The 23,355-nt window shown below is 30.3% G+C and overlaps 1 protein-coding gene across 1 annotated transcript in view; it reads left to right on the forward strand.

Moving 5' to 3' along the window:
* The first annotated feature begins 21,825 nt into the window (after positions 1–21,825).
* LOC117178543 overlaps positions 21,826–23,355 on the forward strand; it is a 1,780-nt gene continuing 250 nt past the window's right edge. The window contains exons 1-2 of the mRNA XM_033369971.1: positions 21,826–22,140; positions 22,339–22,818. Coding sequence (XP_033225862.1) covers positions 21,826–22,140; positions 22,339–22,818 — 795 coding nt within the window. The remainder of the gene's footprint in view (positions 22,141–22,338; positions 22,819–23,355) is intronic.

Below are 23,355 nucleotides of genomic sequence, written 5' to 3' on the forward strand. Positions count from 1 at the left end.
AGCCACAGCAGCAATATTTTCGGTTGAGCGCACTGGACGAGTACGTTCTCGAGTTGGTTTATCCACCAACATTCCAGTTTTACGAACACGCTTAACGAATTGCTCCACAAATTGAGTTTTCGGCACATTTTTTTTATCAAATATTTTTTTCAAATTTCGCATTGTTTGAATAGAAGACTCACCACTTTGGAAATAAGTTTTTAATATTTCCCAATTTTCTTCAAGTGAATAGCGTCCCATTTTGTAAATGTCAAACATATAACTATTTATGGCATCAAGAATGACAATTGATTGATTAAAGTACGTTTAGTTGGTCAAAATCGTGATATGTGAAGAATAAAAAGGAATACGGGGATAGCTAGCACCCATAGTAGTCGGCACTGAAGTTCGCTACGATACATTGCCTGCCGTCGCGCCACCTCCAGCCAATCAGCACACAAGCTTTTGAGTGCCTACGGAAAGCCTGGCGCCCAACATACTTACAGAGAATTTGTTTTTGGATATTAAGGTCCGGGTGATGCAGTACCGAAGGTAGGTGTTGGTTTTATTTCAGTGAATAAAGTAACTTTTTTACAACCCTTCCACCTGTGAAAGCGAATGATATACTACGTAGAACGGCCAAAATTTTACGCCAAACTCAAGTTCTATCCTCAAGCTTAACAAAACAAGATAAAACCGCAATTAAAGAACTCAATTAAAGAAGCTTTAACTGAAGGAATTTTGCAATCACCAAATTACAGTTTTCGATGCTTTAACCTTTAATTTTATAAAGTCTGTGCATAAATATGGAAGAAATACAAAGACCGAGCGCGTAGAGCGAGATAAATATATTATTGAGCGCAATGCGAGATACCCGACGGTCGCGCGTCCTAGGCACGCTTAAACCTGCTAGCAAATCGACCCCCGTGCCAGGAGAATGTGCCCGCGAAGCGAGCAGTTTTTCTTTGTTGATTCATATTTGCCCAAAAGCACAAAGAGGTAGCACTACTGGGCATAGAAGGAAATTTTCATTACATATTTCATTTTTCAATAAATGTGATTAGTAAAAATAGATTAGTAGACAAAACTTAGATTTTCAGCATTCTATAAAAGCTCATTTGTCTTGAACAAACAGATTCTCATCACGTATCTCGTGCTTAACACAAGATTCTGTCCGAAATACAAATTTTTCTACACTATGCAACACTAACATATCATATCAAATGTATATTACATTTATTTATATACCAATGCCTGGGATTGTTAATTAAGATGTTGCAAAATTAATTAAATTTTTTTTTTTATCATTGTTTCATGTTATCTTTATTTTTTAACATAATTTAAACGATTCAAAAAGTTTTTCGTTAATATTATTTCTTTATTTAAACGAAGTGTCTCTTTACGAATTTTCGGGAGAAGTAAATCATCCCCTTATCCAAGGCCCCCAATTTTTCAGTAACTATAGAGACAGCCTTATTTAAATTAAAATAATCAAAAATGTTAACAAAAAAAAATTATTTTCAATGTTAAAATTTTCTAAAATTATTCTTCAAATTTAAAATTAGAATAATCAAAGAAAAATGGTTTTCTGGATAAAAATTAAATCATTTATTATCATTTTAAATCAAAACAATAACTTGAAGAATTTTTTTTATTTTGAAATTTTTTAATTCATTAATATTATGAACTCTTGGAAATTTTTTCATTTAGATATATACCAATTAGGAAATTTTCTAATCCGGAGATTTTATTATTAGGAAATTTTTGAATTCTGGGATTTTATTAGTCGGGATTTTTCAAATTCGGCAATGTTATAAACTATTCAGGAAATTCACTATTCCAAGATTTGCATTTCGAGAAATTTATTATCCGGGAATTTATATACATAAATCAACTTATATTATCTGGCATGTCAATATTCATCATAATTCTTTAAGAAATAAGGTCAATAAAGGGAAGTTTTTAACTATACTGTTTAAAGTTCGAATAGAAACTTTCCTTAAAGATTACAAATATTTAACATGAAAATTGGGCTTACAGAATGCATTTTGATCAACGCGAATATTATATAAGATTCTTGCTTTATACATTCTTACAATATCTTAAGGCTGAAGATACAATTTTATGTGATCTAGCTGATTCCTGTGTAGAAATTTTGATCTGGCCCCGATTGGGACCAGACCAGCCGCGATCGGGGCCAGATAGCGGATGAAACACACACCAGATCGGGGCCAGGTCGGGACACCCGATCGGGAAACCCAGTCGGTGCCTCATCGGTGCCCGATCGGTACACGATCAGTCGAAACTATCGAAATGTGGTCTTCTTTCGAAGGCCACCTTGATATTTTTAATTCCCAATTAAGTTATTTTAATTTAAAATTAAAGTACGACATGCACGAAAAGAAGACGTTTCAATAAAGTCAACGGGAAATAACCTCTTATTTACGATTTATTAACATTTTACTGTAAAAAAGTTAAATTTTTTTGTCAATCGCATTACTTCTTGAGAAATTGGAGAAGCTGGTTGTAGATAATATTTTCGCCGAAAAATTGAGCTATCATTTATTATCTCGTTTTATTATTTCAAGTCTGTTAAAAGCAATATAGACCAAACAACTTTTAAACAACAATGAAAAGTTTTGAATTAAACATTTCTGGTCATTTTAAATATTATTTACAGAATATGCATTTAATGAATTTTTATTATTAATTATTAATTTCGACCTAATGGACATTTTTATAAGTTGAAATGTCATTGTTTATAATAAAAAAGAAAAATAACTTTGTTTAGCATTCTAAACTTCTTGCGAAACGAATTAGATGCCGAATGCGACGCATGCGCAGTTGAGCAACTAGCTCTTGTTAGAATCCCTACACAATTGACATTTTTAATTTTGATTGTGCTACTTGATTCTGAAATGCATGTTATGAAAATTTGTCCTCAATGTATGTCTTTAATGTATTTATTATTAATACAGAATCAGAGTTTCAATAACAGAATCGATTGTATCACATATTTTATTCTCATAATCTCAGAATATTCCAATTTTGTGCATACTGCAATCCATTTCTTGTCAATAGATTTGATAATTCTAACTCTACATTAAATCGAAAAACCTTGAGTTCTTCAATAATATTTGAAAACAAAAGAACTTGATAAATTTCATCATATAATAATATTTGACTCATCTAATGGTAAATATACTAATTTTACCTGAAACAATTTAATTAATTATTAATGTATTTGAGGTTAGGTTTAAATGAGCCCGCAGAGTGTCATTACTTACTCTCATCTTCCTCATGCAGGTTTCGAGGTACACTGGCTGGTGTTTGGTGCCTGCGAACACGTGGCTTACTCGCATTATGCATTTTCAATCATTGATAGAATATTATAAACGAGTAGTATGCATACAAATTTTACTACACTATCAGAAAAAAATCAAGCAACACTAGTTCTGCGAGCTAATAGAGATGCCTTTTCAGTAGGAAATCGGTCTGGACTGGTTGGGCCCAGGTATGGGCCCCAGAGTTATTCCGATCAGGACCAATTTGGAAAATCCGATCGGGGCCAGATCGGTATTACGGTTGAAATCGGGCGATTTCTGCACGGGTTAATCTTCAATATAATGTTAAGTTATTATCTGGCTAAATTATCCCTTTCGAAGGCATAATTTTTAACACAATAAATTACAGAAGTACATGTTCTGTCGCAATTCCAAGCTTAGATTTTTAAGAAAGTTTGAAAGTTCATTATCGAAAAACTTACCGTATTTATCTACGTTTAAAGTACTGTCAATAAAATCTGGATGGAAAAGTTGTTCTTCAATTACACCACAACAAACGTTCATGCACACACAAAAATTCTACACACAAAAAATCCAACACAATATGTACATAAACTTTTAATCAAATGTTTAAATTTTCTAATTATATTTTTAAATTTTCAACCAAATAGTAGAATTGTTACATCAACCGCAATGTATTCCGTAAGAAAAATATAACAGTAGAACTATGAATTAAAGAAAACGAACTTCTTACCAAAAATATTTGGATTGTCTTAAGGGGCTATATGATTTCTTTCAATGATATAACTTCAATACTACTTCAATAATGATATTTGCAACATAACATCTCTCATCACACGTTCCTTTCTATCCAGGAGTAAAGAATAGTCACTTATAGTATAATCAATGAATATATAAAACAGGCAAAATTTGGAAGTCCTCAACAACAGCTCCGATTTTGATAATTTAAAAAAAAAATTATATTATTTAAAATCAGAAGCCTTTTGGAGAGGGTAAACAATTATTTATATTGTTTAAACAATATTTGTGATATTTATTTTAAAAATTAAGTTTTGTCCCCATTTTTTCTGAAAATCTCTTTATATAGTAACTTCAGAATAAAAAAAAATTGTTAAAATAAATTGTATATCAACTTACATATTTATATATTTACATATTTACATCGTACAAATTTGCTGTCTGCGTCAAGAAATATGTACGTGTTTAACACACTATTGCGTTATATTTTGTTAAAAATTCTTCTTTTAAGGTATAAAATTAATCATTTTGGACGAAAATTCCACTATTTGGTTAAAAGTTGAAGTAATCTGTTAACAAAGTATTGTTTGGTGCATGACTTTAGTTGAAAATTGATATCTTCGGTTGACAATTTTTAATTGGGCTTTTTGTAACAAAAATTAATTTTTTTTATTGAAAATTAAAGTATTTAATTTTTTGGTAACATTTATTTTTCTCAAAAGAAAATGCAACTATTTGAGTAAAAATTTATCTTTTATAGTTGAAGATCCAATAGACTTTAAAAATTCATTTTTTTTTTAATTCGCCTTTTTCTTCAACAAATTAATCTTCTGGGTTGAAAATGTTTGTTTTTCGTTATAAATTAAATTATTTAGTACCAAATTATTTTGTTTTTAGAATAAGAAAATTTTGTAAAAATTTATTTTGGTTTTTTAATATTTCAAAACATTGTTATTCACATTTCTCAAGGGTTATAGTTATTAATAAAGCTCTGAAATAATTAATAAATCAATTATTTTGATATCTTCGAGATATTATCATGAAAAGAGACCACGGGAAAGTAATTTTGGAAATCGATAGTTTCAGACTTGTTTGTCTATATTTAGGGAAAAGAAGGTAATAAGTTGTTAGAGACAGCGAAAATACATAAAATGTCTACGGGACGTGGTAATAAAAAAGGTAATGTATTCGTTTAACTCGCATAATAAACAAGCATGGTATTGTTATTATCCATTGCGATTAATCGTCTACGATTAATCGTATCTCCGATACGCAGAATATTTATGAAAATTAAAATTTCTATATTTTGTATATGTCAGTAAAGCACTAAATTATTTACATTTAATATAATATTTCAAAAAAATTGATAAGTAGGCCTTCATAAAATTTTATTTATTTAAATTTCATTATATTTTCAGTAATTTCTGATATAGAATATTAAATTTCTCACCATTAATTATTTAAATACTAAATAAAGAAATAAAGGCATTTCTAATTGTGTTATGTATATTCATTTTATGTGACTACACTATTATATAAAAAAATAATAAGTAATTATTCGAAAAAAATTTACTTCACGGTTTTCCATGTACATTTTGAGGTACGAGGCTAATATTTGCCGGGCGTCCTGTAGCAGGATTCATCATTACTTTATAAGCGCTTCCCCTGTGAACGATGTACCATCTTGATGTGCTGGGTTCTAGATCATTTGGAAGAGCTTGAAAAGAAAATAAAGGTTTGTGAATTAAAAAAAAAATTCTATCTTAAAATTAAAAACTAAATAATTTTATAACAGGGTACTAAAATCCTGGAAAGAAATACTCTAAGAATTACAGGTTTTTTTTTCAATTATACTTATGCATAGCAATTTCTTAACAGTTCCGCGAGTTTATTATAAATATTTCTTGTATTTGTTTAAATTTTAACCAAAGTGTGTTATTTTATACTAAAATGATAGCTCATTAACCGAAATAGATTCATTTTGTTAAAAACTTAGGTATTTTGTTAAATTTTTTTTTTTGCAGAAACAAACTACTTTGTCGAGAATATTGTATTTTCAGGCTAGGGAGCAATTCATTTAATCAATTGAATAATAAGTTGTTTTGTTAAAAATTCTTTTTCTTTCTTGAGAATTAATTTTTTCAAATGAAAGTTCAACTACTCTATGTTTAGTTTAAAACTCAACTTTTTGGTTAAAAATTATTATGCTTTGTTAGAAATTCGGTTCGTTGGGTCCAAACTTGATCTTTTTTAATCAAAAAATTATATATTTTGTCAAAATTCGTATGATTTTTTTAAACTATTTTTTTTTATCTAAAGTTTGACTAATTTATTTAAATAAGTAAGCTTCTTTGGTCCAATACATTTTTAATTAAAATGATGACTATTTAATTTTTCTTTGAAAATTCATATTTTGCAGTTAAAAATTCATGTGATTCGCGTAATTTATTCATTATAGTTTAAAAATGCATTTTTCTGTTTTGTTAAAAAGTAAATTAATTTTTTTAATTCGTACTTTTTTTGGTTGAAAATAAATGTTTTGAGTGAAAATGCAACAATCCGTTTTTCGTTTAAAGCTCATAATTTTATTTCAAAAATTCATCTTCTTTTTGAAAACTCATATTTTTTGTGTAGAATTTTATTCTTTATGGTTGAGAATCCAACTTTTGATCGAAAATTTTTTTTATAAAAACTGATCTATTTTGTTAAAAATTCATTTTTTTAGGGAGGGGATGAAAATTACTTTTTACTGAAAACATAATCATTACAGTTTTTGTTTAAAAATCACACGTTTAATTCGAAAATTGATCTATTTTTGAAGTCTTATCTCTTTTGGTAAAAAATTAATCTTCATGGTTAAAAATCCATCTTTTAATCATAAATTCCACTTATTGGTAAAAAGGTTATTTTTTTTTTTTTCATTCCATTATAGTTGAAAATTCATGTTTTGCTTTTTAATCAGTTAAATATTTTTTTGCAAAATAATTTTTTTAAGAAAATAATTTGTTTAACTGAAAATATAACTATTCCATTCTTTGATTAAAATTCATATTGTCAATTCTAAAATTCATCTTTTTTGGTAGAAGAATAATGTCTATTACATTAATTTACCTTATTTACATTTACCTTATTTCTTTTATTTCCTAAACATTTTTTTTGCCAAAAATCAGAATTTTAACTGAAAAAATAACAAAATTAATCTTTATGGTCGAAAATCCAAGTTTTTGTAGAATATTAGTTATTATTCTTTATTCTTAGTTATAATTAGGAAATTACTTATTGGTTCAACATTTTTTCCCTGAAATTTAAGCATTTTATTCTAAATTATTTTTTATGGTTTAAAAAATTCATTTTTAATTAACGCATTTTTAGTTAAATTTTTATTATAGGTAGGTGTAATTATTGGTTGATTGAAGTGAAAAATGGTATAATGTTCTGAAAAAGGGAGCTCTTAAAATCCTTTTATTAGGTTCCGCCTCTACCAAGAATCATATACCACATTCACTTAGCATTTAATTCTGTAAAAAAAAAAAATTCTGCAATTGAAGAAAAATAAGGGGTTGAAAGTGGGGTGTGTAAGGAATTGTGAGGCGAAATGAAAGACAGCAAGCTTACAAAAAGTAGAAGAAATGATGGGAGGCAGCAGAAGAGGAATTGAGGGTAAATTAGGACAGGGTAAGTTGAAGAAGAAGCATGGCACGCAGAAAAGTTTTAAAATTTTGAAAAAATTTAAAAATATTAATTGATAGGAAAATTTGAAATGAGCTTTAAAAAAATTCATTTGAAAGTCTTTTTGTTAGAAACCTAATTAGAAGTGTTTGAAATTGAATAAACAACACACAAAAAAAACATTCTACAACCTGAAACCGATGTCGATTTTTAGGCTCTTTTAGTTTTCTTAAAAACCCGACTTTTGGGCGGAGGTGTTTGATGCCAGCACCTCCACTATGGAAAATTGAAAGGGTTACAAAAATTAATCGCAACAGAATTTTGGGTTTTTCTTGGGCTCTCAAAAACTTCCAAAATTTATTTTGAAAAACAACCCCTATCTTTTAAAAACTACTGTTGAAATTAAATATGCATTCAAACTAAGTGTAAGCATATTGAAATTTTGGGTTTTTTTGCTCTTCTTTAGCAAACAATCTCGATTTTCGGGCTCTTTTACTTTTTAAAAAAACTGGAATTCTTGGCGGAGGTGCTGGCCGCCAGGAACTGCACTAAATGAAATTTAAAAAAATAAACATCGCCAGAATTTTGGACTCTTTTTTGGTTCTTCGAAAATCCAAGAATTATTTTTTTAAAAACAACACCTATCTCCGAAAAACTACCCTTAAAATAAAATATGAATTTAAACTAAAAGTAAACAAATCAGAATTTTGGGCTTTTGTGGGCTCTTTTTGGGCACTAACACTGATTTTTAAGCTGCTTTATTTATGTCAAAAAAGTCCAAAAATCTACCGTAACCCTTAAAAAATCCCAAAGAAAAATATATGAAATAAGTAAAATAAAAAATATACCGTAGGTCTGAGCTTGTTTTTATTTAGGTACAAAGGACAAAATCTGTAGTCCAAAAACAACCCACAACTCTAACAGCTACCCCTAGCTGAAAAATATAATTATCAAACAAAACTAAAAAAAAAAATATAAATCAAAAGTCAATAGTTTTGCGGGGTTCACAAAACACTGCCGCAAAATCTACAAATAAAATGATTCATAATATTGACCTTTGAAAAACCCTAACCCATACCCGCTTCCCCACAGAGTTTTGAAAAATTATTCTAGGTGATTCTATTAAATTTTATATTTTTGGCGGTCTTAGTTGGAAACAACTGACACTCGATATTCGTTAAATTTTACAGGGATAGCTCCTACGGGCTGCGGAATATTAATGGGGGAACAGATATATCCACTAAAGTGTTGAAATCTTGTCTGGGGTTATTCTTTTTAATTCTAATTTTTCTTCGCGTTTTTAGTTAAAGACAGATGAGACTGAATTCTTTAAATGGAATAGTGGTAATTACTAAGGTTTGTGAAATATTACGTGTGAAAAGAGATTTATTAACTACAGTATTTGAAAGTTGTTTTTAATTTGAGTTTGTTTTGTAGGTTTAAATTGATGGAGTGTGAGACTTGGTTATTTAAGTGTGATAAGGGTAGTTCTCAAGTGCTGTTTGATATTAATTTGGCGATGAGGGTATTAAAAGGATTTTCGGGAAAATCGTGCGGTTTTTTGATTGAATCTAACCTTTAATTTTTAATTTTTAATCTAACCCAATTTTAAATTGAAATCTCTATGAATTTTTTAGTTGAAGGCAGCTAAGCAGGGTTTGCTAAAATGTATCAAGGCTAGTTTTTTATTTGATTTTTTTGAATATTAATGTTGGTTAGTGGGTGTAGTTTAGAGTTTTCGAGGTTGAATACTATGATTTTTTCTTCATTCGGAGATTTTTCGGAAGTTTTTGGTGAACCCGGAAGAACCATTGACTTTTGATTGATATTTTCTTTAGTTTTGTTTAATATCTATATTTTTCGTTAGGGCTAGCTGCTAGCGTTATGAGTGGTTTTCGCACAATGTAATTTGTTTTTTTTAATTAACTCAGAACTAGCTTAGAACTACGATATATTTTTTCTCGTTTTTATTTCATATATATTATTTTTGGGGTTTTTTAAGGATCAGGGGTGATCTTTGGAAATAATTTAAAAGGGTTTTTGGGAGCCCAAAAATAGAACAATCTTCGGAAATGTTTACATTTAGGCTGGGTGCTTAAAAAATCGATATTGGTGCACAAAAAGAACCCAAAAAAACCCGAAAATTCTGATAAGATTACTTTTAGTTAAAGTGGACATTCTATTTTAACGATAGTTTTTCGGAAAATGGGGTTGTTTAAAAAATTAATTTTCGCATTTTGAAGAGCCCAAGAAAATCTGAAAATTCTAGCACTTTCAATTGTTTCAATTTTATGTAGTGGAGGTTCTGGCGGCCAGCACCTCCGCAAAAAATTCGGATTTCTTGAGAAAATTAACAGCCCGAAAATCGGGCTGTATTCAAAATATAGGACTTTTTTTGTGATAAAATTTTTCAGTTTTCAAGAGCACAGAAAACCAAAAATTGTGACGCCTTTGATTTTTTTCGTTTTTTCAATTTTACGTAGTGGAGGTGCTGGCGGCCAGCATCTACACCCAAAAGTCGGTTTTTTAAGAAAACTATAGGAGCCTAAAAATCGGCAACGGTGCCCAAAGATCCCCCAAAAAAGCCCAAAATTATGGTGCAAGGGAAATATTTAAAATCCGTTGAGGAGGTGCTAGCAGAAAACCAATGGATCCAAGAAAAACTCTACTGTCATACCCCATCAGGTCTGCATCAAGGTCAAGTATAGGTCAAAATAAGAAAAAAAACTATTGAATCGGCGTAAACCACTACTTTAAGACGTTTTTGGAGTCGCTCAATCCAAATCTGGGATAATTTCCTCATCAGATCGGGATGAAGGGCATCCCAAGGTCCAAATTAGAAAAACCACGGAATTGCAGAAAAACTCTACTCTTAGATGTTTTCGGGTCTCTAGATCTGAATCCAAGGTTAGTTCGACCCTATATTTTCAGTTCACTCGACTGAGATAGACCTAACCCAACCAGTAAACATAATCGAATGACAACTGGAGCAGAAGTGGCTCGCGAATGGAATCTTTATGGGCATTGAAGGAGCCTTCAACTACACCTCTGAAGAGGTGATTAGGGCGGTCATGAACACACTTGGTGTGTCTATTGCAGTCGTGGAATGGACATGCCACATGTTAGCTAACAGGAAACTAACTACGACTAAGGCTGATACCACTTTATGTGGATACACAACGTCATCTGTTTACGAGTCAACGTCACGACGTTGTAGGCCATACGGACGACATACTGGTTATCGTGCGGGCCAACATCTGTATACGCTCTTCGGAGTAATTCAACTAGCACTAATGATAGTAGATTCCTGGTATAAGAAGACTGAACTATCTGTCAATTAAAGTAAGACGGAGGCAGTTGTATTTACTAGAAGGTATAAGTGGGTAACTACGAGTACACTAAAATAGGCAGGACAACAACTGGATATCAAAGGAGAGCCAAATATCTAAGAGTCATTTTGTATAAAAAGCTGTCATGGAAGGAGCTCTTGGAAAATAAGTGCAAGAAGATAGTAGCGACTCTTTGGCTCTGTAGCAGAGCCATAGGCAAAATCTGGGGCTTGAAACCGGAGACACTTATGTGGTTCTACACAGCCATCCTGCCACCGAGGCTAACCTATTCGAAGGTGGTCTGGTGGGACAGAGATAAACTGTCTGCTGTAATGTCTTGAGTGGAAACGATTAGGGGACTGATCCTGAGAGGCATCACTGATGCTTTTAAGTCGTCTGGAGATTAAATATGAAAACGATGGTAGTATCTCGATAATAGTGCGGATGCGAATCGACATCGCGAGGAGGCTGAAACTGAGCATGCTCAGGGACAAAATGTCCACTCGTCGCTACTTGTTCCAAGTATAGAGTTAGCCTATCCACGAAAGAGGAATGGCGTAACGGTAAGGGACACCTACCAGTGATGAATAAAACTGGTTCACAAATGACTTTAGGAACAAGTAAAACGCAGGAGACGGTTCATACTGTAAAAGAAATGAAATGGGCTTAACAATCGCAATATCAATGATCCAGTTCGCCTACAAGGCAAAGGAGTATGGCAATAAAAGGAACATTCTTATCTGCTCATACAGTAGGGCTGCTATAATGACCCTGAATGGAACAACGACTACGTCGCTACTAGTTTGGGAGTGCTATGAGGCACTGAATAAGCTAGCAACAGACAATAGGGTCACTCTTCTTTGGATCCCTGGATACAGCGGCATCAAGGGTAATGGTATATCAGACAGGCTAGCAAAACTAGCAGCAAAAGAAAATTGTACTGGACTTGAGTCAATTGTAGGCATTTCCAGTAGTTGAATCACGGCGGAAAATAACATTGGTATCTGGCTTCAGACAGTACAATAGAGTGTTGGGCTCAAAGATGAAATTCTCACCGAACGGAAGAGTTACTCAAGCTTGGGAGAAATGAAGTCAAAGTCCTAACAGAAATCTTTATAAGACACGGATACCTTCGTTATCACAGATATAAGAAAGGACTTGAAGAAAGTCCTCTCTGTCATTCGTGCGAAAAAGACGATCAAACGACTACTCATGTCTTTTGTAACTGCCCTGCGATTGCGAAGAAACGTCTGATACTCATAAGCAGTTGCTGCATCAATGAGTCTAAAATTCTAGCAAAAGGATGACCCATGCGCCAGCGGCTGTTACAATCTCAACTCAGATTGATAATAATAATAACCGGAGAGCCTCGGTGGATTAGTTAGCTAGGCGCCCGGACTTCACCTCAGAGGTCCGGGTTTTGATCCCTGAACCGATACCTCTGGAAATTTTTCTATGTACCTTTACTGAGGTTCTGGTGGTTCGGAACCTACCTCCAGCTGTAAGTCCCCCCACTGTGTACCTGACAGCAACACAGTCCATCAATGATGGGGTAAAAACCAAGCTTCATCCAATATGTCGGGGCACACTGATCTCATCAGATCACTTTATTGGTTTATAAAAATACGTCCGTGGCCGATGACATATACCGGGACAGCTCAGTGCAAAATAATCAAATGAAATCAAACTCGAAACCAAAAAATGCCTTCGAAACCTTGGGCCGTAACCATCTTAAGCCTGTGACAACATTTCAAATAATAACTGCTCGTAATTGTCTACAACAAAATCAGTCTATATAGTGCATTTAAACCCTGAAAATGCAGAAAGTGTCAGTGTCGTCCAGTTATTTAATTGGTACAAATAAATTGATTTCATTTAAGAAATAAATTTATAAAGAAAACTTTTTTTCATCGCAGAGTAAAGTACTTATTTGATTTTTTTTCGAGAAAATGTGAATCAACAGAGTGAAATAGCTAGCACAAATATAAGAAAGTACGATTTGTTATTTTTTAACATCAATTACAAAGTCGTAAATTTTTCTTTAATGTAATTTCACAGAACTTTTATGAACTTAATTTACTCAGGTTTGCAAAAGCAAACTTTAAAATTGGTTAAATGGTAAGACCTCTAAACCTCTATAAACCTTTACAATTCATTATTATAATAAATTGAAAAATTATGATGGTAACAATTAAAAAAATGTGTATATAAATATAAAGGTTCTAAAAAAGCTCCTATTTTATTAATATATTAGTACATTTTTAATACCTTGTTTTCTAAATAAATCTGTTAGTGGGAAAGGAAAATTGAACACAACAGTCAACATTTGCTTACGCTGTTCCACAACACAGCAGTCCATTTATAAGATTTAAAAAAAATAAAGTATGTTTTTATTCAGGAGTGACATCAGTGAAATATTAAACATTGCTTATATTTCGTATTTTAATATTATGTTGCTAATCGTGTGTATAGATTAATTTGCCTACAATCAATGGTGTTGATATTCCGGGTCAAGTTCAGCTCCCAAAATTCCTTTAGGCCCATAGAATACGATGAAGTGTACATTACCAAGAAAAACTTTTATTCTTTGAATATCATATTTATTTTCTATTTTTTTATGGAAATTTTGAGGTACGAGACTTATTCCTCTCGGGCGTCCTGTGCCTGAATAGACCGTCACCTTAAAGGCTCTGCCAAAATAAATGATAAACCATCTTGTTCGAGTGGGTTCCAGATCGTATCGACGAGCTTAAAAATAAAATAAAAATATGTGTATTTAAAATAATCAAAAATCCATTTTTAAATTTTCTACAAAAATTACGAATATCTAACTGGAATACTTGAATTTTTATCCAAAGAGACATTTTTTTTTAAAATAAGATTCATTTTCAAACAAGAAGATTAATTTTCAACTAAGAAGGTCAGTTGTCAATCAAAAATTAAATACTTAAAATTTCAGTTAAAATCACTAATTTTCAAAACAAAAAAGTTAAATATCAAGTTAGCAACAATTATTTTCAGCGAAATAACAAAATAATGTTCGACAAAATCTTTCATTGTTCCACCAAAATAATGAATATTCGATTTAAATGATAAATCTTCAATCAAACAAATTAATTTTGAACAAAATAGTTTAACTTTTAACCAAATAATGAAATGTTTATTAAAAATAAATTATGGATAAAAAATATAGTAGTTGTTATTTTAACGAAAAGCGGCTTATATATTTAAAAAAACAGTTGAATTTATCAATAAAAGACTTTATTTCGGTTATGAAATGAGTTTTGAGCAGAATTAGAAATGAATTAAGAAAATTAAGAAATTAAATTAATTATAAATTAATTTTAAATAAATTAAATAATTTTAATTAAATTAAATTGAAAATTTAAGAAATTAGAAATGAATTAAGAAAATATCCAAACGAATATAGATGATGCATTGTCTGTTTAGTGAAAGTATTTAAAAAAATCAACTTTCTTCCAAGGACATAAATTTTTAAATAAAATTATGAATCTTAGAAATAAAATGACTAACGAACCAAGAACATCAAGTTTTCCCCATAAAAAGACTATTTTCCAACAAATTTTTCTTAATTGCAACAAAAAAAAAGATCTGTAAAGACAAAATAAACTAGTGACAATATCAATGAAAAAATTAACTATCAACAAGCAACTTATTTTCTACATAATAGTTTTTTAACCCAAGAAGTCTTTTATTAAGCTAAGATGATGAATCATAAACAAAACAGTTAAATTTTTATCTTAAATGATAAATTTCTAACAAAAAGAAGGACTTTTAACAAAATCCATGAACTTTAAACTAAAATATGTAAATTTTCAACTTATTACTCAACAGACAAAAAGGCATCACACCACTTTAACCCTCAATGACAAATAAAAAAATTTGTTAACAAAATTGTTTGTGTTTCAAGTAAGCCGTTGAATTTTCAACTAAAAAAGATGAATAATTGTCAAAAGATGTAATATTTAATATTTCAAACAGAAGATATTTTTACTATAAATCGGAGAAGATAATCAATTGGTTCAACTTTCAAGCAAATAGTTAGAATTTAATCTGAAATTATTACATAAAAAGGGAAATTTTCAATAAAACAAATAAATATTTAACAAAAAGCAAAAATGATCATTTAACCAAAGTTTCCATGTTTCAACGCAAGAGTTTGATTTTTAAATCATAAATATGAATAATCGACAGATTATTGCCATAGCTGATATTTAACTTAAAAGAGGTTTAGATGTCAAATAAAAAGACCAGTTATTATTTTCAATAAAGACAGTTCAAGTCAGAAAAAATACGTCTTTTCAATATAAAACGAATTTTCAAGCGAAAAGGTAAATTTTTAACAAGAATTATGATTTTATACCATAAAAAAGAATTTTAAAGAAAATATACAAATTTATAAAAGAACTATTGAAATTATAAGATTCAAAATAGTATCAGATTTTTCATTATCAAGAAAATATTTCATCGTCCGTGTTCGTACTAACATTTTTTTATTCATTGTTAGTTGTTTTGCACAATGGTGAAATGTCTTAAAATAAAATTCCTGAAACTGAAGTATTCCCAAATCAGAAAACATCCCGATTTATAGCAAATTAGTTGTGTTGAGTGTTTTTCCACGTTAATTATTTTTTATTTGATAATTGACAAGCTTGCAAGTATTTTTAAAACTTATTTGTGATTGTTTGATTTTTTTTGTTATTTCTTATTGATCTGTGAATTGTGAAAAGGCAGTTTTTACATTTTTTATTTATTATATGAGTAAATATTAGAGAAATAAAGTTAATTATATTTTTTATTTATTAATATGAATTGCAAGAAAAGAAATGGTTTGAGAAAATACTATTTGCTTACAAAATTGAGAAACTAGTTAAAAAATAGTTATGAACTTGTAACATATCAAATACAAACAATGCGTGTTAATTTCTATCAAAATATTTTAACTTTTACAAAATATATAAAAATTGTTAACCAAATGTTTAAAGTTTCATACCGAAAATATTAATTTTCAACAAAAAAGTAAATTTTTAATTAAATAGTTGACTGTTCTATCATTTTCGAACTAAGAATAATAATTTCCAATGAAACAGTTAAATTTTAAAGAAAAAAGTACATTTTCAAAGTAATAGTTGAATTTTCTATCATTTCCAAACCAAAAAGGCGAATTTACTGTGAGAGTTACATTTCCGACAAAAAAATTAATTTTTAACCTAATTGGAACTTTCTGCGAAAATACCCTAATTTTTAAGAAAATACACGAACGAGAGTAAGTACGAGGATTTTCAACGAAAGATGAACTTTCGACGAAAGTAATTAATCTTTAACCCTATAAGTGAATTTTCAACAACGCCGGCAAAGTTATAAATAATTAGTTACATTTTCCCCTATAAATTAAAATTTCAAAAACAAGCTGAACACTCTTTAGAAATGTTGTTTGCCAAAATAAATGAATTTTTCAACCAATATCATCATTTTAGAAAAAAAAACAGTTGAATTTTAAATAAAACTGTTTATTATTTTTCCATCAACTAGTTGAACTTTCTGCCAAAATAGTTGAATTCAACTCAAAAAGATGAAATTTTACCAAAAAAAGTTAAATTTTCAGCCAAACCAAGCTAGTTTTTTATGAAAATTGTTGAATTTTTCACCAACAAAAATTATATTTGTCTACAAAAAGTGATAAATTTCAAAAAGTGAAGGCCACAGTATGAACTAAGAAAGAAAATAAATTACCACTGAATGGTTGAATTTGCAAACCAACAATGCCAGTTTTCTACAAAATAGTCTTATTTTCAATTGCAAAATATGACTTTTTTACGAAAATGTTACTTTCCAAACAAATAAAATAGTTGAAATCTTACAAAAATGTATTCATTTGCAACTAAAATAGCCGAATTGTTAGCCAAATAAGCTTAATATTCTATCAAAATAGTTTAAATTTCAATACAAATAAATTAGGTTCTTTTACTAAAACATATCATTTTTTAGGCGAAGAAAATAAATATTTTTTATGATAATACGTAGTTATTATTTAAATTTGTATATAGATTTTTTGTTTAATGAAGAAATCATTTTAGTTTAAAATAAAATCTTTAATATTTTTAATTTAAATATATAATTTTTTATAATTGTAAGAAAGAATACTTAGAAATGAAAATATCTTTTTAGTTGAATATAAAATGTTCCATATTTTCCATTAAAATATGCACATAGTTCTTATTCAAACTTTTATGTTATTCTTTATTTAGTTATTTTTTTTTTAAGATATTATTTCATAACTTATAAACAGTTTATACAAAAATTTGGAAACATTAATAGCCAATCACTATATAAACAGCAAAATTATCATTACTATGAAATTAAACAACAAACAATTATTGCAAATAAAAATATTTTCTATTTAGACTTATTAGTACTTCCAGAACAGTGATTCTAGCATGTGAAAATGTCTTTCGCTCAAACAAAATATCATGTGAAAACAAATTTTTCGAGCATGCCGTGTTCGATTTTTACAACCAAATTTTCTCTTGAGAAGGCTTTTTGTCAAGCTTTTACATTTTCATAACCTTCCGGCATATAAAAGAAATCAAATTTTTTGGACCACCAGTAATTTGATGATTAAGTACAAATGCAATTTTCAGAGAATACCAATAATTATTCTGCAAAACGAACATTCAATTTTTAACATTGACATAAGTAAATATTAACTGTGAAAATTGCAAATTTCAAATAAATTTCTGTTTTATTAACATTTATAATGATTATTGAACATGAAAAAAAAAGGATTAATTCAATTAAACTATTGACAATTATATTTGTTTTTAGAGCTAGAAAATAATTTACTTGCTTTCATTATAAAACATTTATACAAATTAATTATTCTATGAAAAGTATCTATTGTTACAAATATGTCAAATATTTTTAACGCTTTATACTATGAAGAATAGGATTTATAGAATAAATAAATATTTACAAAGTTCTAGAATAAAAAAACTGTATTGAACATACCTTTGAAAGTAATTATTTGCGTTTGAAAAAACAGTTCGATTGCATATTTTACTCATTATCTCTCTCTTGAATTACATTTTTTTATAGTGCAACATCTAATTGTTAGTTATATTCAAAGTGAATGAGAAAGATGTTAATCTTAGAAAACAATTTTAACAAATTGAAAATTTTCTCTAATTTTTTTATTATGACTTTACGAAATAATTATTTAATATTATTGAAAATTCACCTCACTAATAATAACATTTTTCCTCTATATATCTCGATGAAATAAAAAAATTTTCTTATAGTGGAAAACGTCTTGGTGAATTTTTTACAAAGTGAACAAAAATATTGTGATCTTTAAAAACAATTGTAATGAATTTGAATTATTTTAAAATGTTTTGAAATCATTTTTAATATATTATTTTATTAATCTTATTGAAAATTCATTTTGCTAATAATTTGTAACTCCTATTTGTTAAATATTTTTAATATGAACAGAAAAGATTGCAATCTTTGAAAACAATTGTAACGAATTAAAAATATATATTATAAATTTATGATTACGAGTTTAATTAATTATTTCCTCAATATTATTTAAAATGTATGTTATCAATAATTTGGGTTAAAAATCGTTAAATTTCATATTTTCACTAATTATTTCATTTAAATTTTATTTATTGTGCAAAAATTTTTCGTAAATTAATTTCAGTAAACAAGAAATATTGCAATCTTTAAAAACAATAGTATTGATATTAAACTGTTTTAAAATTTTGTTATAACAACTGCAATAAATTATTTAATGAATACTGATTGAAAAAGTTGAAAAATAATCCAGAGGAAAATATGTAACATTCTAATAATACATCCATCATTCCCAAGTATCAGATTCTCCGTAAAAATATCCTCAAAACCCAAATTCTTTACGCAAACTGTATGCCTTTAATTCAAAATTAGCCGCCAGAATACTTTTTGCCAGATTGTTATTATTTCCCTGCTATTATTAAAATATAAACTTGCACATTTTCAAAGTAATTCGCGTAATCAGAATTGCATCCAAAACAAAGAACTTATACCCCAATATTCCTGTTTATCACAAAAAAGAATTTGATGAATTTTAAGTGTAAAAAAACCTAAAAGTTTAAATAAATTTAAAAAATCTGTTTTTATAATTTAACAATCACAAAATTTCTCATATATAACACTTTCCCCATACATTTGAATAATTCCCAGCCTAAAAGTACAGCCAGCGCCGCCCTCGGTTGCGGTCGACATTTACGTTACTTTCATTTCGAAGTGCCACGCGGATGGTTAATGATGCTCGAAATTTCATAACCTCGCAATTAGAAACGATCACTGCTAGCTCAGATAACTAAGAAGGTTCTAGAAATAATGAAAACATAGATTATGAAAATAAATATTTGAATCCAAGAAGTAGGGACGAAGATGGATTCAATTTTAAAAAGAACCATGTACCTACTTTCAGGCTTTGATAATTATAAGTGTGGAGACTTTATCTAAGAAATTGAGAATACAAAAGCAAAAACGTGTGCAGACAAAAGACAAATTTCATTATTGCTCAAAAAATAAAAGAACGATCAGACGGCTCCCGTAAGAATAGACAATGGTGCAAGCATGAAGGCAAGTATATATAATAGATTAGGATTTTTTTCAGAGAGAGAGAGAGAGAGAGATCTACATTTATCTTAATCGGCAATGAGAAACCTGTCAAATGGAGAAAACTGCACGGTTTAAGAGCTTCATTAATAGAATACTTCAAATACAAGACAATATTTGACACAACTTAGGTTGAAAATATCTGCTGTTTAGTTAAATATTTACAAGGAGTAGAAAACCAGATAGAGTTGATGCTTTTCTACAAAACATAAGAAAAGAATGTGGAATCAGAATAAGACTTCAACATAAAAAATCTGTAAACGAAACATTTTGTATGGTTTATAATGCCGAAGCATCAATCAGAGCAAGAAGAAAAAATCAAGCACCAATACCTTTAACAATGAAAAATAATGTAAAAAAACAAGATGAGATTATCTCTACAGGACGAAATAAGTACTGATTTGGAAACCATAAATAACAACCTCAAAGGAAAGAAAATAAATGATAATGTTTTCTAACAATGAGAGATTAAAAATAAAACGGAATTAATCAAAACAGCAGATGAAGGCCTGTTAGAAGAACACTACTTTGACGAGGAAAACTTGCAGAAAATCAGACGAAAACATCACTAGCATTCAAAACTTGTATTCAGTGTCAAATATATAAAGACATCTCAAGAATACTTGCGAATGCACAGGCCATGTTATTTCACAAAACGCAAAAAAATAATAAGACTTGATAGGGCAATAGAAGGAAACCAAAAATGGAAATAAGTATTGAAGTGAAAATTATTATGGAATCATACTGAAGCTAACTTGAGCTGAGGCAGGCGGTTTCGAGGAATCGTAGAAGTCGTAAAATAAACATTTTGGAGAATGCTGGCGACTTGCAGCGATAGAGTCCCATAGTCGCCATAGATTCGTAGACAAAACATTGACGATCATGGGGCCACCCAGGGGCCTAATATCTTCAGGGGAGGTGAACCAGATTCAGTTTTGCTCTAGTTGTCGTCCTAAGCAGTCGCTTGATCTTTAAATTCAATTTGAATATATTTTGTCGGAAAACTATTTTTCTAGTATTTGTACTCTTAAAATTGCATAAAATATAATCTTTTAATTAGAAAAGATTTGGATTTATTTATCCTACAGATCAGAAGTGGGATTATTCGCGCGTGCCGTTGGAAAAATCCCCTTTAAACAAAAAAAAAAAAACAGTGAACAAGAGTGTGAAAACTCGAGTGTGAATGTGCAGTGATAAGTTACTGTGACAAAGTGCTGTGATAATGGCACCGCACAAATCTTCACACAAAATCATAGGAGAAAGACATTCGCGAAGTCGAAGTAGATCTTCTTATAGAAGAAGAGAGGGGAGACGTCAGCGAAGTCGAAGTAGATCTTCGCATAGAAGAAGAGAAGAGAGACGTTCGCGAAGTCGAAGTTCACATCGCTCACGGAATTATCGTCGCCACCGCAGAGACAAAAAGGACCGTTTCAGGTTGTCAAAAAAAAGTTTTAATAGGGAGAAATATAATAAAATCGGGAATTCAAGCTATCTCTAATGATTCAAGTACAAGATTTATCATGACAGACGATGATTTGTTGAGCGAAGCAAATCGCGCTTTTGCTGTAGAAAATGTAGACACGTTAAAACCTATTGACGAAAAAGACGTACATTGTGAGGATCTAGAAAAAAGAACAAAGACACGATTAATAAAGCTATTGAACCGTTTTCGACATAATATAGCCTTTAAACTTGAAGAATTAGGGCAATCAAAAATCGGAGAAATGAAAATCGAATTACTTAGTGATGAACCGGTGTATCAAAGACCCTATCGTTTGTCCAGGAATGAGCGTGATAAACTTAATAATTTAATTATGAAATTTGAATCTAGCGGGATAATTCGCGAGAGTACTTCACCGTATGCAAGTCCAGCCTTCTTAGTTTCAAAAAAAGATGGAGAAGGACGTATGGTCGTTGATTTCCGGAAACTAAATAAAATTACAAAGCTTATTAAATATCCGCTCCCGCTAATTGATGATCAGATTGATAGATTAGGAGGTCAGAGGTATTTCATTTCCTTGGACCTAAAATCTGGTTTTTACCAAATTCCGGTGCATCCTGATTCGATAGAGAAAACAGCCTTTATTACCCAGGACGGTCATTGAGAGTTTTTGAGAATGGCTATGGGCTTAGCTAATTCACCTGCTATTTTTCAAAGAACTATGGCTAAGGTATTAAAGGGTACTAAGGCAACCGTTTACATAGATGACGTGCCCTTAGCTGTTAAAAATGTTGAAGAAGGATTTAAAGAATTGGAATTAGTCCTACAAGCCTTTGAAAAATATGATTTGACATTAAATTTGGAAACATGCGATTTTTTCCGAACAAAAATCGATTATTTAGGTAAAGAGATTTCTATTGAAGGCGTTCGACCAGGAAGGTGTAAGACTCGAGCAGTTATGGAGACTCCTGATCCCACAAATTTCAAACAGGTGCGACAATTTTTGGGACTCGCTGGATTCTTACGGAAATTTATTCAAAATTTTGCACGAAAGGTAGCGCCGTTAACGAATATATAGCGTAAAAATATACCTTGGCAATGGGGGGCGGAGCAATCTAACGCTGTACGTGAAATTAAAGAAATTTTGTCTAATCGGCCAATTTTAACCATTTTTGACCCGAAACTAAAGACCGAGGTTCATACGGATGCTTGCTCTATCGGTTTAGGAGCCATGTTAATTCAGAGACTTGAGAAAGAGAAAAGGGTCGTTGCATACTACAGTCGTAAAACTAGTCCTGAAGAACAAAAATATCACTCATATGATTTAGAAACCTTGGCTGTATTCGTTGCTCTAAAAGTATTTCACGTTTATGTGTTGGGAATTGAATTGACAGTTGTAACAGACTGCAGTGCTATTCGAGCGACGGCAAATAAAAAAGATATTCAGCATCGTGTTTTTCGTTGGTGGGCTTACTTTCAAGACTATCATTTTGATATTGTATATCGCCCGAGCACACAAGTCGCTCATGTTGATTATCTTAGCAGGAATGCCGTTGATTGCTTGTCTGTTGATATAACATCTGCAGAGTGGATTAAGGTTGCGCAAATGCAGGATCACGATATTGAAGTGATTCGAAAAATTTTGGAATCTGGCGATAGAACGTCAGAAGTAAAGCAGTATTTCGAGAAGTATGACCTAAAGGGGGGTGCTGTTTTCCGTAACACCGAGGGTGGAAAAAATTGAGTTGTACCTCGTATGTCTCGATGTAATGTTGTTAAGATGTTCCATGACGATTACGGACATTTTTCTTTGGAAAAGACCCTCGAAAAGATTTGCGAAAATTAATGATTTAAGGGTATGAGCCGATTTGTTTCTAAGTATTTCAAGGCTTGCCTAAATTGTCTCTACTATAAATCAATGTCGGGGCGAAAACCAGGTTTTCTTCATCCTATTGACAAAATCTCAGTTCCTTTTCACACATTACACCTTGATCATGTCGGCCCATTTATCCGTTCAAAGAATAAAAATACGCAAATACTATCGATTATTGATGGGTTTACCAAGTTTTGTATCCTCGAACCTGTACACAGTACAAAGACAAATTATGTCATTAAGGCACTCGACCAGTTATTCGCGCTGTTTGGAGTTCCTACACGTATAATAACTGACAAGGGAACCGCGTTTACGTCTCACACATTTAAAGCT

The sequence above is a fragment of the Belonocnema kinseyi genome, chromosome 8 (assembly GCF_010883055.1).
Source record: "Belonocnema kinseyi isolate 2016_QV_RU_SX_M_011 chromosome 8, B_treatae_v1, whole genome shotgun sequence".
Lineage (NCBI taxonomy): Eukaryota > Metazoa > Arthropoda > Insecta > Hymenoptera > Cynipidae > Belonocnema > Belonocnema kinseyi.